At 43.1% G+C, this 15011-nt stretch overlaps 1 protein-coding gene and 2 pseudogenes across 7 annotated transcripts in view; all 3 read right to left on the reverse strand.

The window, feature by feature from the left end:
* Window positions 1-3873: 3873 nt before the first annotated feature.
* On the reverse strand, window positions 3874-5155 carry LOC308244164 (nuclear prelamin A recognition factor-like; annotated as a pseudogene). The gene has a single exon. The product of its transcript is annotated as a nuclear prelamin A recognition factor-like (transcript).
* A 692-nt stretch (window positions 5156-5847) lies between these two features.
* LOC308244875 (phospholipid scramblase 3-like) lies at window positions 5848-6239 on the reverse strand (annotated as a pseudogene). Its single transcript has one exon. The product of its transcript is annotated as a phospholipid scramblase 3-like (transcript).
* A 2773-nt stretch (window positions 6240-9012) lies between these two features.
* The window catches only part of PAN3 (poly(A) specific ribonuclease subunit PAN3), a gene marked incomplete at its 5' end in the record, with an annotated part of 196405 nt that continues 190406 nt past the window's right edge, over window positions 9013-15011 (reverse strand). For all 5 annotated transcript variants that reach the window (XM_080658498.1, XM_080658497.1, XM_080658496.1 and 2 more), the window contains 2 exons: window positions 9013-11931; window positions 14427-14565. In XM_080658498.1, coding sequence (XP_080514624.1) covers window positions 11791-11931; window positions 14427-14565 — 280 coding nt within the window. In that variant the 3' untranslated portion in view covers window positions 9013-11790. The remainder of the gene's footprint in view (window positions 11932-14426; window positions 14566-15011) is intronic.

Below are 15011 nucleotides of genomic sequence, written 5' to 3' on the forward strand. Positions count from 1 at the left end.
TTTCTTCCTATCTCACTGGTCATTGATGTATCTCTTACTGGTTTACTTTTCTCTGACCTTTGAACATTGTTCCAGTTACCCCAGCACTCTGTCCCTGGACTTTTCTCCGTCTACACTAACTGCATCATATCAGCCAGTCTCAGGGCTCTATGTGACATCTGCATGACAATGGCTATAAGTTACATTTATGGGCCAGATCTCTGCCCTAACCTCCAAAGTTATGTGTATGCAAGTGCTAAATTGACATCTTTGGATCCTGTGGCAGCATCTTCCAAAGATAGCTGCAGCAGTATTTCCCGAATCCCACATGACCTTCGACAATGTGCATTTGTCACTTCCCCATTAAATTCCTCTTCCCGAGAATCAGAGCTGGCTCTGTGACTCACTTGCAATCAACAGAATGTGGCAGAAATGACCCTGCATGACTCGGAGGCCAGGTCAAAAATAAAAAAAATCATATGCATTTTCCAGTCTTTGGGTATATTCATTCTCCAAGAGCTCCCACTAGAGATCCAGGCACCATGTGTGGACAAGCCTAAGCCACACGGAGGCCATGAGTAGGTGCTTCCCCTACAGTCCCCCACTGAGCCCAGCCTTCATCATTCAGTTCAGGTGCTAGATCAGCTGATTTCAGCCCCCAGGAAGTTTCCCAGCTGAGGCCCAAAACATAATAAAATTGAGAAGTCATCCAGCTGTGCCCTGCCCAAATTCCTGACCCACGGAATCCCTGAGGATAATAAAATGGTTGCTTTATGCCATTAAGTTTGGAGTTGCTTATAACAAACCAGAACAAATGTGTACTAAACATCTCAAACTTAACAGGCCCCAGACCAAACTCGCAGTTATCCTTCTTCACTTCCCCATCCTCCCTGTCCTCTCACCCCCAAAACTCTGTTCCTACAACAGTCTCTTTCAGTTCAGTACAATCCTCCATCCCATCAATAGTGGACTAAAACCTTAACAGTCATTTCGACTTCCCACTTCCTTTCTTCCTTCACACCCAATAACTTAGGACATCCAGTGGGCTCTACCTTTAAAATATATTCAGAATTTAGTCATTTCATCCCACCTCTACTGCTGTCACCCCAGTCCAAATCCCCATCATCTTTCACTTGAAATACAGCAATAGCTTGCTAACCAGCTGCCAAAGTAACTCTTAAAACGTTGTATCATGTTATTCTGCTCCAAATCCTCCTGCAGTTTTTCCTTTCACTGGGAGTAAAAGCCGAAATGGTCTTAAAAGGACCTATAAGACACTATTACCCATATTACCCTTCTATCTTCACTTCTGACTCACTCTACGCTGCCCACATGGCCTTCCTGCCATTCTTCAAATACTCCAGGCAGATTTCAGAACCTGGAATTCTTTTCCCTCAAATTCTGCATGGCTGCTGGCTCCTTCACTTTATAAGTTTATGCTCAAATGTGAGCCCTACACACAAACTATCCCAGTTGAAATTCTATCACCACCACTATACTCCCCACAACTAGAGTAGCAAGATTAAACACAGGATGGACAGTTACATTTGAATTGCAGGTAAATATTTTTTATTGAATTCATTGGGGGTGATATTGGTTAATTATATAGGTTTCAGGTGTACATTTCTGTAATGCACCGTCTGTATATTATATTGTGTGTTCACTATCCCAAGTCAAGTCTCCTTCCATCACCATTTATGCCTTTAGCCTCTTCTACCTCTCCATCCCTCTTCCCTCTTGCAATCCCCATACTGTTGTCTGTATCCATGAGTTTTTTTTTTTTTTTTTTTTGCTTAACATGTTAAGCGCCCAGCCTGATTTGTCTTCCAGATGGGAAGTACAGTATCAGTCACCGGTGATTGACATGGTGCTTAACATGTTAATCCCTTCACCCTTTTCACCCAGGTAACTTTTTAACATATCTATGTCCCACACAATACTTGAGACATATATACGCTAAAAAAATTATGATGTTTTTCTATAATTAAAATTCAACTGTGTGTTCCATATTTTTATTTGCAAAATCTGGCAATCTTACCCACATCCTTTACCCTACTTTCTTCTCTTTCCATAGCCATTATTTCCTCTTAACATACTATATACTTTATCTTCTTCCTGCTAGAATAAAATTCTATAAAAGCAGAAATTTTTGTCTGTTGTAGCCAGAGTTGTTCAGTTGGTTCCCAAAACAATGCCTAACATACAATAAGCATTCAATAACTAGTTCATGAATGAGTGAATCTAAATCCATTCAACTGCAGCACTGAGCAGGCAAATGGTTTACCCAAGATCACAGAGCTCTCAGTGGTAGAAGCAGTATTTGAACTCAGGTAGCCTTGTTCTAGCAAGCTGGTTTCTTAACCACCATGCATACTGTTTTAAATACATTTTAAGGACATGCATTTTTAAATTCTCTTTCCTCCCCTCCCTATCCACCCCATTTATGTAGGATACTAGAGACCCGGTGCATAAAATCGTGCACTGGTGGTGGTGGTGGGGGGGTGTCCCTCAGCCCAGCCTGCACCCTCTCGCAGTCTGGGACCCTCAGGGGATGTCCGCCTGCCGGCTTAGCCCCATTCCCCATGACCTAGGCCAACAGTTGGAAATCCCTCTCATAGTCAGGGACCCCTCGCTCCTTACCACTCAGCTTGCTGCTCCTTAGTGCTGTCACAGAGGCAGAGAGGCTCCTGCCACTGCCACTGTGCTCACCAGCCGTGAGCCCTATCTTTCTGTGTAGTTGTCTGTGGGCCAACTGCTCTCTTCCTTCCTTCTCATTTGGGGCGAGCAGCATGTGAGGGCAGAGCGTGTTGTTGTGGAACGCAGAGGGCTGCCCAGAGCTGAGGGGAGTGACCGGGCCCACGGGGTGAGAGGTGGACACAGAGGACTCTATCTCACCCAATATGGGGCGGGCTGGTTGGCCTTCATCTGCCTGACCCCACCCAGGGAGGGACCGAGTAGGATGTCTGCCTCTCCATTCTCCATCCTTCCATCTGTGACACCTGTCACCCTTGCCAGGCCTCCCCCAAAGTGAGTTCAGCTCAATCCCTGAATGTAAAAGGGTATGGCGGGGGGGTGGGGAGCTCCACTCCAGTGCCCCCTGATTCCCAGTGACAGGACCTGGTCGACAGGACCTGGTCTCAGGACGGTGGCCACAGCTGCAGAACGTAGATCTGTTTCAAGAAAAGTTGGGAGCCAAAACCGGTTTGGCTCAGTGGATAGAACGTCAGCCTGCGGACTGAAAGGTCCCGGGTTCAATTCCGGTCAAGGGCATGTAACTTGGTTGCGGGCACATCCCCAGTAGAAGGTGTGCAGGAGGCAGCTGATCAATGTTTCTCTCTCATCGATGTTTCTGACTATCTATCCCTTTTTCTTCCTCTCTGTAAAAAATCAATAAAATATATTTAAAAAAAAAAAAAAGTTGGGAATGCAGACTTTCGTATGAGCCCCTATTCCAAAAGGTGGCAGTTTATTCACATTGTGGCAAAGACACCTTCAAGAGTAACGTAAGTGGGTACCATTTCCTCATCTAATCTCTCTGAGGTGCGTGGACAGAACCAAGTCTCAGCTCTTCGCAGGACACTTCCGGGGTTTTTTTTAAGCCTAAAGAATAGTAGTCTGTCTCCATTCTATTCTTTGGGATTTTTTAATAGTTGGATAAAAGGATACATACATTGGGGCAATCCTCTGGAGATACAATATTCCAGTTGCACCCATATGACTACGACAGCACCCCTCAGAGGGAGGGAGCCGACAGATGGGGAGCAGGGAATTCTGAAAACCAAAGTTATGACAGAGATGCTAAGCCTTTCCTTCACGTATCTGACACCCCTCCTCAGACGGCCTGCAGGCCGGGCATCTGCTGGACCTTTACCACTTGATGTCCTGGCAGCTGCTCTAGGCCCTGCTAGGTGGTGGGCAGGGCAGCCTGGGCCTGGGGGGAGTCACACTCCTCCCCGCCCCCCGCCCCAGCCACTCCTGGTACAGCTCCTGCACATGGGCGCTGGTCTCTGGGGACCACACTGGGATGGCAGCGTAGATGCCTTCCATCTGATGCAGCAGTGCCCTGTCTGCATGCCCGTCATCCGCCTGGGCCTGGCCCCTGCTGCTTAGGCATCCCTGGCACAGTCCAGGACCTCCACGAAGTGGCAGGGGAACTTGCCCCTCTACAGCTTCAGGACCACTTCTGGATGTTCCGAAAGCCATAAGCAGCCTCAAAGCATAGCAGAACCTCTCCGTCCCTTTCAAGGGTGACCTCCTGGAAGTCTGTTCCTCAGAGTGCGGTAGGTGAGCACTCCCACGTCCTCGTTGAACAGCTCCTTGGCCATGTGCCTGAATATGTGTGCCAGGTACCCGTCGGAGCTGGCACCCTCGTGGAGCGTCACCTCCTTCTCCTTCATGTCTCCAGTGTCCATAGCGGCATCATTCAAGTTGAGGTCACTTTGCTCCATTATCTGGATAATTTCACCTGTGGTTAACATGCAGTCAGCACCCTGGGAACTATGTAAAGCTGTGGGAACATCTTCTCAAAGGGCCTCCAATTTCTTGCCATAACATGGTGCCACAATGACGTGGAAAATCTTGTCTGGGGACAGGTTCTGCCGTCTGATGAAGTAATCCTTCACCAGAGCCCATGATCTGCTGGGGAGACTTGGCCGTGCAGAGGTGAGGGTGATGGGGTGACCCAGCACATGCTCTGCATATCTGTCCCAGCCGGGGCAGGTGGAGGTCAGCATGGGTAGCCGGGGCTCTTCCTCACGGTGCTGGCAGTACCAACGCACAAATTCCTTCTGACTCTCCAGGATGCTGAAGTCCGCAGCTGTCTTCATGTCAAAGACAGTGCGCCCCAAGGCTTTTGAGGAAGCTGCAGAGCCTTCGGGATGCATCAGTGACACTGAGGCTGAATTTAGCAGCAAAATAAGGCAGAGACTGAGGACACACGGACACTGCCAGCACCTTGTACTGTGAGGTATCACATTTCTTATTAAGGTTCAGGACATGGAAGAAGTCCTTTCTGCTGAGAAACTTGGACTCCTCCCTCTGCAGTCACACAACTGTCACACGCCAGGCAGTCACTCAGAAATATCTTTGCATCAGCCAACTTATGGAATTCTCCCTTCTCTCCGTTCTCCTGAGCCAGTCTCGGGACGCTGACTGCAGCTTTCTCTTGGTCATCATTTTTTTTTGTGTTTTTTCCCCCAAAATGTTACAAAGTTTATATGAATGTAACATACAAAGATGCAGCCTCCTTTGTAGGAACAGGGAAGGAAGGGGTGGTTAAGTAAGGCACACGGAGCTGCAGCAAGCACCAGCTGTGGGGAGGGCCAAGGGGGAGAGGAGGTTGGCACTGGGGCCAAGGCCCTAGAGCCGTTGCTGGGGAAGTAGGGATTCCCCTCTGAGTGCCACATTCTGAGGCTGAACTAATTGGTCAAGCTGAGGCAGAGGTGGGTGGCCATATCAGCCATCTTTGGTGCTGTCTAGCCTTTCCCACCCCAGTTCTGTTGTAAAACCCCAGAGCCCTGGATTCCAAAGGCCCCATCCAGAGCAGAGGTCCTGGAAGGGCTTGGTGAGAGGAAGTGAGGAGGGCACGTTTGAAAGGTGATATGCCTGTGTGCTGAGGGATGGCGGAGACAGAGGTGAGAGGTAGCAGGGGAAGGGCTCTCATACACACCCTTCTGTGGGGGCCACAGGTGAAGGAGGCCAGGGGAGTAGGGTAGGCATGGGGCACCATGGCCCAGCCTCTTAGGCATCCCTGTCTGTCCTCTGCAGTGTACGTGGAGGAAAGGGGCTGCCTCTGAGGAGGGGCCAGGCCAGACCAGGTGACCATCTTGAGTTCTGGCTGAGGTGATGGTCTTCACCCTGAGATGTCATCTAACTGGTGATGGCAGAGGGCCTAGTGCCTCCTCGCTTCTCGAAGAACATGTAGTCAATGAGGAATGTGGCTCCCAGCAGTACAGCCTTCACTCTCATGTCCAGATCCAGGGGAAATGCAAGCCAAAGTCATCTGCATCTGTGAGGGCTTCTTGGAGCAGCAACACTCGCCCCCCCCCCCCTACTGCTTGCTGATGCGGCCCACACTGCGGGACTCATCTGGAGTCTTCACCTCAAAGTTGGTGTCTGTGCCACAGCCACAGGTCCAGCAGGGCCCCACCACTCGCAGGATCGACGGTGATCGGCATCTTGAATGGAGAACTTGGGAGGAAGGGATGCCAGGTCTGCAGCACATGGCCAATGGTGGTGCCTGGTGGCCACTGTACTTCCATCTCTCAGTCCCCGGAGTCCATCAGACGGACGTGAAGGGGCCGGCGGACCCAACAGTACAGACATGCACAGCTGTTGCTCTCTTCAGCGGCCGACCCAGGGCTGTCCAGCCCAAGAGCACTTCATATACGTTACTTGTCTCCCAGCCTAGGAGCGTTTCCACTCACGCAGCCCTCTGGTGAATCAGGATTTGATCAATCGGCACCAAGAATTCGAGGCCAGAAGGCATCCTGGGCAGTGGAAAGAGGGGGGCAGCGGGCCCCAGGGCACTGGGGCCGGATGAGGGGAAGAGAGAAAAGCCGGGCACAGGGGCAGGCACACGGGCAGGCACTGGCGCTGGTCCGTGCCCAGGATGCTGCACCGGCTCCGGTTACCCAGCGGTCACAGGGTAGGGAGGAGGGGGTGCAGGGGTGTAGCCTGAGGGGGGCAAGTATCCTGCCAAAGGAAAGGGATGAGGGTTCGCGGGTTGTCACTACACCGGAAGCTTAGCTCTAGAAGTGGAGGCAAGCTCGGGGACAGCCTGACAGACACAAAGACAAACAGGCAAACGCAGAGAGGCGGCTGCGCCAGGCGCCTGGCCAGGATCTCTCGGGCAGCGCCTCTGACTCGGGGAGAAACTGAAAGTGTCAGCGTGTGGGGCAGAGTACCTGGGACCCTGAATTCCCTCTGGGGTTTGCACAAACACCCCCTCCCTTTGTTCTCCCATTCTCCACGGGCGATCAGACCGAGGGCTCAGCCTTGTGGGAGGTTTCCTGACCCCTCTGCATCCCCCGCTCACCTGAAGCCCCTAAAATAGTCAGGGTGCCCAGTGCTCAGAGGCTCCCAAGAGCTCGTGGAGGTGGGCCCTTGCTCATGGTTTTTTGGTTTGTTTTTTTTTACTACATTCCTTCCATGTGCAGTGATCACACTTCATCTGGAAAGGGGTGGGCGGCAGGGGCTCAAGTGACCTGGAGGAGGCATGGGGAGAGCAGTCACTGCTGGTTGCCCCTGGCGGTATCCTTTCTTCCTTGTGGAGCGCTAGGAGAAGTGGCTGTAGTGCCCAAGGCCAAGTTCCAGGAGGCCGGAAGCGCTGTCGGGATCAAGCTGGCAGCACTGGTCTGTTGGTGCCTGGCCTGTCCTCTTGAGATTGAACCTGCAGGATTACTAAGGAAGTCAGTCCCCAGTTCTGCCCTGCCTCTGCCACCAATTAATTGGAGTTTGAGGGCGGGAGGACCAAGAGGTCTGCCTTTCAGCCGCTCACCAGTCACCGCTGCCACTGATTGATCAGCTCCCACTCCCTCAGCTCCCTAGCCTGCTGTTCGGTTGTCCGTCCTGTTATTTAGGTTGTGACAGCACCTGGCTTTTTATATATTAGGATTTTACAGATGGTCCCTAACCATGCACTTGCTAAAGGGTGTGGGGCAGGGCGGGGGGTGGGGAAGAGATTACTGTTTTTGACCATTCTGAGCACAGGAGATGAAAGTAATAAAGCTGTAGTATCTCCATTTGTCAGAGTGTATCAGATGTAACATCAGCCTAACTTTAACAGCATTTTTAATGTTTTCTCCTAAAAAATTTAAACCTAAAAGATGCCTAAACACATCCTCAATTCTGAGCAGACTAGTTTCCCTTCTTCTTCATGAACCCACAATGATCAATTTTAATTTATATAATTCCATGGGTTTTTTCAAGATCCTTCTACATTTAAAACCTTCTACACTTATTCTCTCCCTTAATTCCTAAAACCAACTGACCAGTTCCTTCAGCTGAAATTAATCCCTTTCTTTACTCTAGTTCCCCTTCACCTGTGCCTCAAGTCCCTTATCACTTTCTATTCTGTACAGTATTTTTTCAACTCATTTCAAACGTACAAAAAAAACACCACACACACACAAAAACCCACAACACTCCACAATAAACACTCAGTACCCAGATTCAACAAATGTTAACATTTTACCGTATTTTTTAAATCTACCCTTATCTTCTGAACTAGAGGCCCAGTGCATGAAACTCATGCACCAGTAGGGTCCCTTAGCAGCTGCTGGCTGCTGACCGGGTACTCTCTCCCTTCCCCCAGCCGGCCCTGCCTTCTGGTTGAACTCACGGACAACTCCCAGTTGAGGGGACAATTTGCATACTACATTTTTATTATATAGGATAGTGCTTCTGAAGGACTTGGGGGAAGAGACATCCTTCACCTATACAGTAAATTAACTAAGTACTGAAAAGATTGGCTATGTATCATTCCCATCCTTTCACATAAAGTGGGTCTTCTCTCCTAAACTTTGCTGTAAGTCATGTAGTATATAAACATGTTTGGGCACAACTATACATTTTGTAAGTACCAAGTACTCATATTTGCATTTTTAGTGCCTAGAACAGATCCAAGTAGACATTTAACAGAACCTTGGTAAGTCAATAAATCTACCACCATTTCATCCAAAGACCAAAATACCCCCAAGACAGAAAGGAAATCATCAGCCTTTTAAATCCCTATCATTCGACAAATCATCTTTTTAATTTATTTTTTTAATCTTCACACAAGGATATTTTTTCCATTGATTTCTAGAAAGAGTGGAAGAGAGGGAGAGAGAGATGAAAGGGAAGGAGGAGGGGGAGAGGGAAACATGCACATGCCCCTACAGGGGCTTGGGAACCTGCAACTGAGGTATGTGCCTTTGTCCGGGAATCAAACCTGCAACCCTTTGGTCCATGGGCTGACAATCTAACCACTGAGCAAACCAGCCAGCACCCAATCATCTTTTCAAATAAAATGGTAACAATAACAAAAAAGACGAGTTTCTTTCTGTAATTCTTTATTAAAAATACTGCTGTACACAAAGAGACTGAAAACAGAATTAAAGTTGAATAACCCATATTGGGATCATGACATTAGAACTTAACATACTGGTGCTTTTTAGGGAAGTTGCTGACATCCAAATCACAGAACCAAGGTCAAAAGCAAAATACAAAGGTACCCTCAAAAATATTTACAATGAAGTAAATACACTAACAGAATTTAAAATAGGTACAAAAATTTGAAATGACCAACGCTACATGATTTCAAGGGTTGTCCTTTCTGTGCTTTTAACTATCGTAACAGGAAGGTATGGAAGTTTATATCCTTAATTTGACTATTCTCAAATATTAAAATCTTCCCATTAATTAAAAATACTAACTTTTAGACAACCTCTTAAATGGAATTACACTATGGAAAAGAGGGCTCCCCCAAAAAACACCTAAGCAGAACTAAGAGTTCTATTGAAAACCATTCCCAATAAAAACTAAATGAAAAATAAATATAAAACAAAGCTTAAAAAAATATGTATTACCTGACACCAACTGTTTTCAGGCTGATGATATTTACTCATGAAAACATATCAGCTGTCTATGTTTTATATTCAAACCAAGTCCTGAGGTTACTAGGGGCTGAAGCAAACTAGCATTTATAACACAAACATTCTTGGGTTTGTGATTTGAACCTGCCTTGCAGAGGGGAGTTTGCTGGTCTATACAGAATGAGAAATTCAAGCCCTATTTTACCCCTGCCCTTCCTTAGCTTTCACAAAACATTGGTCCACAAATTAAATTTTCAAAAAGTTGCCAGACCCCAAAACGAAAATAGATGATCCCCTTTCATTTTCAAAGAAAACAATATTGGAAAAAAATCTCCAGCCTGCTTATAAATTAAGCATTTCATATTTCTTCTAGAATACAAGTAGTTCTTTTTTGTACAAAAGAATTACAATATGATTTGTCAAAAAACATATAAAAAGACAGCTGCTCTTCCTCAAATACATGAGCTTATGATAAAAGACTTTTGCATGTTAATGTCTCCAAGTTCCTGTTCCTTTTACATAAAAAGAACATTACGGTGGCAAATTTTAATTATCATTTGAATATTAAACATTATGTTCTTTTAAAATCCATCCAGATCAAATGCAATCATTGATTTTCTTTTTAGCAACTGATGCTACCACAGGTGGACTCACTCGTTACAATGTGAGAAGCGTGTCTCTAGTCTTCAAAGCTTTCAGGTGAAGAGAGGTGCTTTTCCTTGATGCAAATCTCAAGGCAGAGAAAATCATTTTAAAGCTTATAAAAAGTGGACAGAGAAATATTAAAAACTTCTCTGAAAACTACAAATATGAATAATCATTAAAATTGAAGACCACAACATCGGTTCCAAGTGCTTGGAAGTCTTTCCTGATCTTTTGAGTTTCCACATTTTCTTCATAGTTGCATGGTGAGCACCCAGTGCTAGTAAAACATTCAGTGCTGGGAAAGGAGATACAGTCTTCATTACTGTTTTTTAAGAAAGAAAATTCCTATGTATTTGGCAGTCTTCAGTATCAAAGTATAAGTATTTCATTAACTAGAAATTCCATGAATACACAAGTTTGGCGACAACTGCATGTCCAAATATTAAGAAAGGTTAAGAGGAGGAAAATTCCAAACTTTTGAGATTGACTTATTCAGTAATATCCCACATAGTTATTATTAAAAGCACTATGACTTTGGGCTAAGCAGTGACTGCAAAGGCACAGCAGATTGTTATCCCTCCAGATTCAGGCTATAAAACTTCAGAAGCTCTTGATGCCAGACCACTGCTGTGTTTAGCTCATCTTCTGAACAGTGTCTCTGTGTCTGTATCCAGTGTAAAGTACCATAATAAAGCTGTGGTTTAAAGAACAAAACTTTATACAGAAAAAGCAAACTGGAAAGAAGCTAAAGCAATATACTCCTGAACTTCAGGCCTTTAACACAATTTCTCAATTTTTTTTCTATTTAAAAAAGATTGCATAAATGTAAATGTATCTGACTAGCAGGAAACACCTTTTTTACAAAAGGTTCTGGTTGAATTTGGAGCAAAAAGTTCTATGTGCTCCTTCAGTTACTGTTTATCCAATCTTTACAGAAAGGATTTAGATCAAGTAATAGGGGAATTCATATATAACAATTCAATGATATTTCTCTTTGTGTGTTCTTTAAAACAAAACAAAACAAAGATCTCAATTTGAACTAACAGTGGGTGGCATATAGAGCTTGTATACAATACTCTTACAAGAATTAAGCGCTACATTGAACTGTGAAATTATTTACCTGGTCCATTACATTATTCAGGGCAAACCATCCCCAAAAGAGCAAATTCTGCAACCCTCATTGACAAAAATGCTGTCCAGCATTGTTTCCAAAAAAATATCCTTGCAAATAGATTCCCTTAATAAGTATACAATGTGGCAAAAGTTCAAAGATCAGAAAAAAGTCCTAAAAAATTAAAATTAGTGCATATACAAGTGGAAAAAAACCAAAGCTGGAACACCAGTCGCCTAAGGTGCTCCTTAATCTAAAATAAATTCTTCACGGATTTGGCCCCAATGGCAGCCACAGCTCTAAGATGATTGAAACATTCTTCCTTTCAAGTAACAGTGTACCTGACTGAAATGCAAGCAGCTTTGCTCATCTTCTGTTTGCTTCCCAGATGTGAAATGAGATGATGAAAACAGTCCAGCTGTAGTGCAATTCGCTATAGGTTAATTCGCTCAGCCATGTCCTGTGTGCTGTTAGCAAATACTACAACTGGCCATTGGCAGCTGCAATCAGTTCTTGAAAAGTGTTTTCAAAGCAGCGCTTTAAGTCACTGTAAGTCACCACAAGTACACTCTTCTCATCTCTGGAAATGAGGCTTATTTTTTCTGGCACACCAGCATCTAACTGAAACAGATACATTAAAAAATATGAAGTTCATACCATGCAGATTATCTACTTTATCTACTTTAGGACAACTTGCAATGATGATAAACATTTAAAACCTTTTGTCACATTTACGTCTGGATATACATAAATATTTCATACCACCAATCAGTAGGTACACACTTTTAGCTCAGACGCTTTTCACACAAATGCTCCCCTATTTCTCCCTATCTTTCATGCTTTTTCTAACTGCTGTATTATACAGTATAACTTAATTATTCCCTCAATATCTCCCAACTTTTTTGTATCACAATTACAGTGCAATGAACATTTTCATCTACTTAATTTTTGTCTTCTGTAGAATTACTTCCTTAGGAGACTTAAAAGTATATTGAATCAGAAAGTATGAGTAATTTTATAGCCTATTACGTACAGCCAAATTGCTTTCCAAAGAATATCAGACACCATTGACTTTAAGTTGTGCCAATTTAGCAGCAACTCCGTATCAAACGAGTGCCTTGCTGTTTTAATTTACGTTATTAACATTACCAAATGCTTTCATACATTCACTTTTGTTATTTCCACCGTGTGAATGCCAGTTTATAGTCTTTACGTACTGATCTATAAGGATTGAGCAGTAGTATTTTCATGAGGTATCTATAAAGTGTAAATACTAATCCTTAGTCCATCAAAGAAACTCATCTTGTCTTCACTTTTAGTTTTTAATGTCCATTTTCCTTCTTCTTTCATTAATTCATTAAAAATGTCTAAAACTAATTCTGAAGACTCAAACTTAAGAAATAACGTTACCAGTTAATTTCAGTTATTTCCACCAAAATAAGCTATGTTAAATTTTAACTTTTATATCATCAATATGGCCATCCCTCCTTTTAAATTTATTACTCTCTTTTCCAAATTTAGAAAATTGTTACACTTTCAGATTTGGGATAGATTTTATTTACCACTAGTTATTTTATGAAATGAAATAGAACTTTCTTCAAATTTTCAATGATCTCTGCCTTATTCTATCAGATCTTCTTGTCAGTGTTTACCCCTGTTCTACATAGTTTTAGGTGTGGTACTTTGATACTATGGATACTATCTTCTAAAATCTAATAGAATTATTCATCTCTCATTGTGCAAGAAAAACATTTTCCCCTTAAGGGAAAAGGGCAAATGAATATATAAATCATATTGGATCATACAGTTTTATTCTATCTTAATGTAAGTTATTGACAATACTCTCTCAAGAGTTTTAGGGAAATTCAAACAAGACAAAGTAGTGCTTAAAAACAGGTATTTTTCCTGGAGGGTTAACAATGTACCATATGTTAACAGTTCTAAATGATGTGACAGAGCCGGTATTTTCTTCCCTAGTGCTTGTCATTTAGGGACAGTTGAGACCAGGGCACAGCAAGTGTTTTCTACAAAGGGCCACTAGTAAATGCTTTAAATTTCAGGGCTACATACAATCTCTGTCACATATCCCTTCTTGGTGTTTTTTTTTAAAAAAACAATCTTTTAAAAATGTAAAAACTATTCTTACCTCAAAGGCTATACAAAAACAGCCCATAGAATGAATTTGGCCCACAGGGCACACAGTTTGCCAACCCCTGATTTAGATATAAAGCTATACAAAGACTAGGATTTGCTTCCGGAAACCCATTCTAAGCTCTGTAATTTTAAGTAATCCATAAGGGATATACATTCATTCCTTCCTCTGTAAATTTTCTCTCTCTTGTTAGCCCTTTCAAAAACACAAAGTTTGCCTCTCAAGTAAATTTATGATATATCTTCCGCCGAATTTCCCATTTATAATGGCTGGGCCTACTGACATTACTAGTATTGTGCTTTTATGATTATAATACCCATAGTTAACAGTAAATGGACTCATAACATGCAGGACATTCAACTTGATTCAGAATGACTTAGAAAAAAGGAATTCAACTTTTTTAAAATACTTAACCACAGAATTATTTTGCTATTTTCCCACTCATTTTATTTGATGTAACAAAATAACATACAAATAAAATACAGTATAATGGGGTTGGGAAGGCAGTCATTTTGTGACATGTACCACAATAAAAAGACCCACAATGAACATTTTGGTGTTTAAAAAATCCTATTCTTAAAATTAAGTAGAGCCCTGGCTGGATTGGCTCAGTTGGTTGGAGCACTGTCCCATACACTGAAAGGTCTTGGGTTTGATTCCCAGTTAGGGCATATACCTAGGTTGTAGGTTTGATCCCTGGGGTGCATACAGGAAGCAACCAATGGATGTTTCTCTCCCACATCAATGTTTCTCTCTCTCCTTTACCCTCTCTCACTAAAAAAATAAAAATAAAAACATATCAAGTGAGGATTTTTAAAAATTAAGACATCTAAAAATTAGTAATAAAATATCTTGTAGACTATAGAACACATCTTAATTTCTTAAGTCTCTGAGCATTTGTAGAAAATCCAACTCTACAAACTGTAGACAGCATTTATGTCTTAAAAATCCAGATACAAATTACCTTGTTAAGACAAGAAATGATATGACTGAGGTCAATCCAAGGAGCACCTGCTTCTGTCACCTGATGAAAAAGATGATCCCTAAAGAGTTTCAACAGATAACGGTCTCCGGTCTCTGACCAGGTAGGATCCTTCTGAAACCTGAAGAAGGTAATATTTTACCTCAGTAACTCATACTATATGCCACATGGCGATACGTTTATTTTTCTGACTCAAAACTAACTTTATTTTCTCCAATAAATAAAGGTGTTATGTGGGGGGATTGTACCTCCAAAAGTTATAGGTAGGCTAAAAAAATTTTTTTCATCTTTTATGCTCATATTGCCCAGGTTTATTTTTTTAATAATTTCATTTAACATGCAAGTATATGAATATCAGTTTCCAATTCTCAAGGGCAATCACCCCTTATACATCCCTATTTTAGAATAACTTCCTTATTTAAGCCCCTATCATTAGATAAAATGGGGAAGAAGGAAATGTCTTTAGATATCTTTAGAAATAGGTTAGAGATTATCCTTTCCCCCCTCCCACCCTCAGATTACACAGTAGAGATAGATGGTCAGGTATGTTTTTATTGGTGAGCATAA

This window comes from Plecotus auritus, assembly GCF_963455305.1.
Source record: "Plecotus auritus genome assembly, chromosome: 3".
NCBI classification, from domain to species: Eukaryota; Metazoa; Chordata; class Mammalia; order Chiroptera; family Vespertilionidae; genus Plecotus; species Plecotus auritus.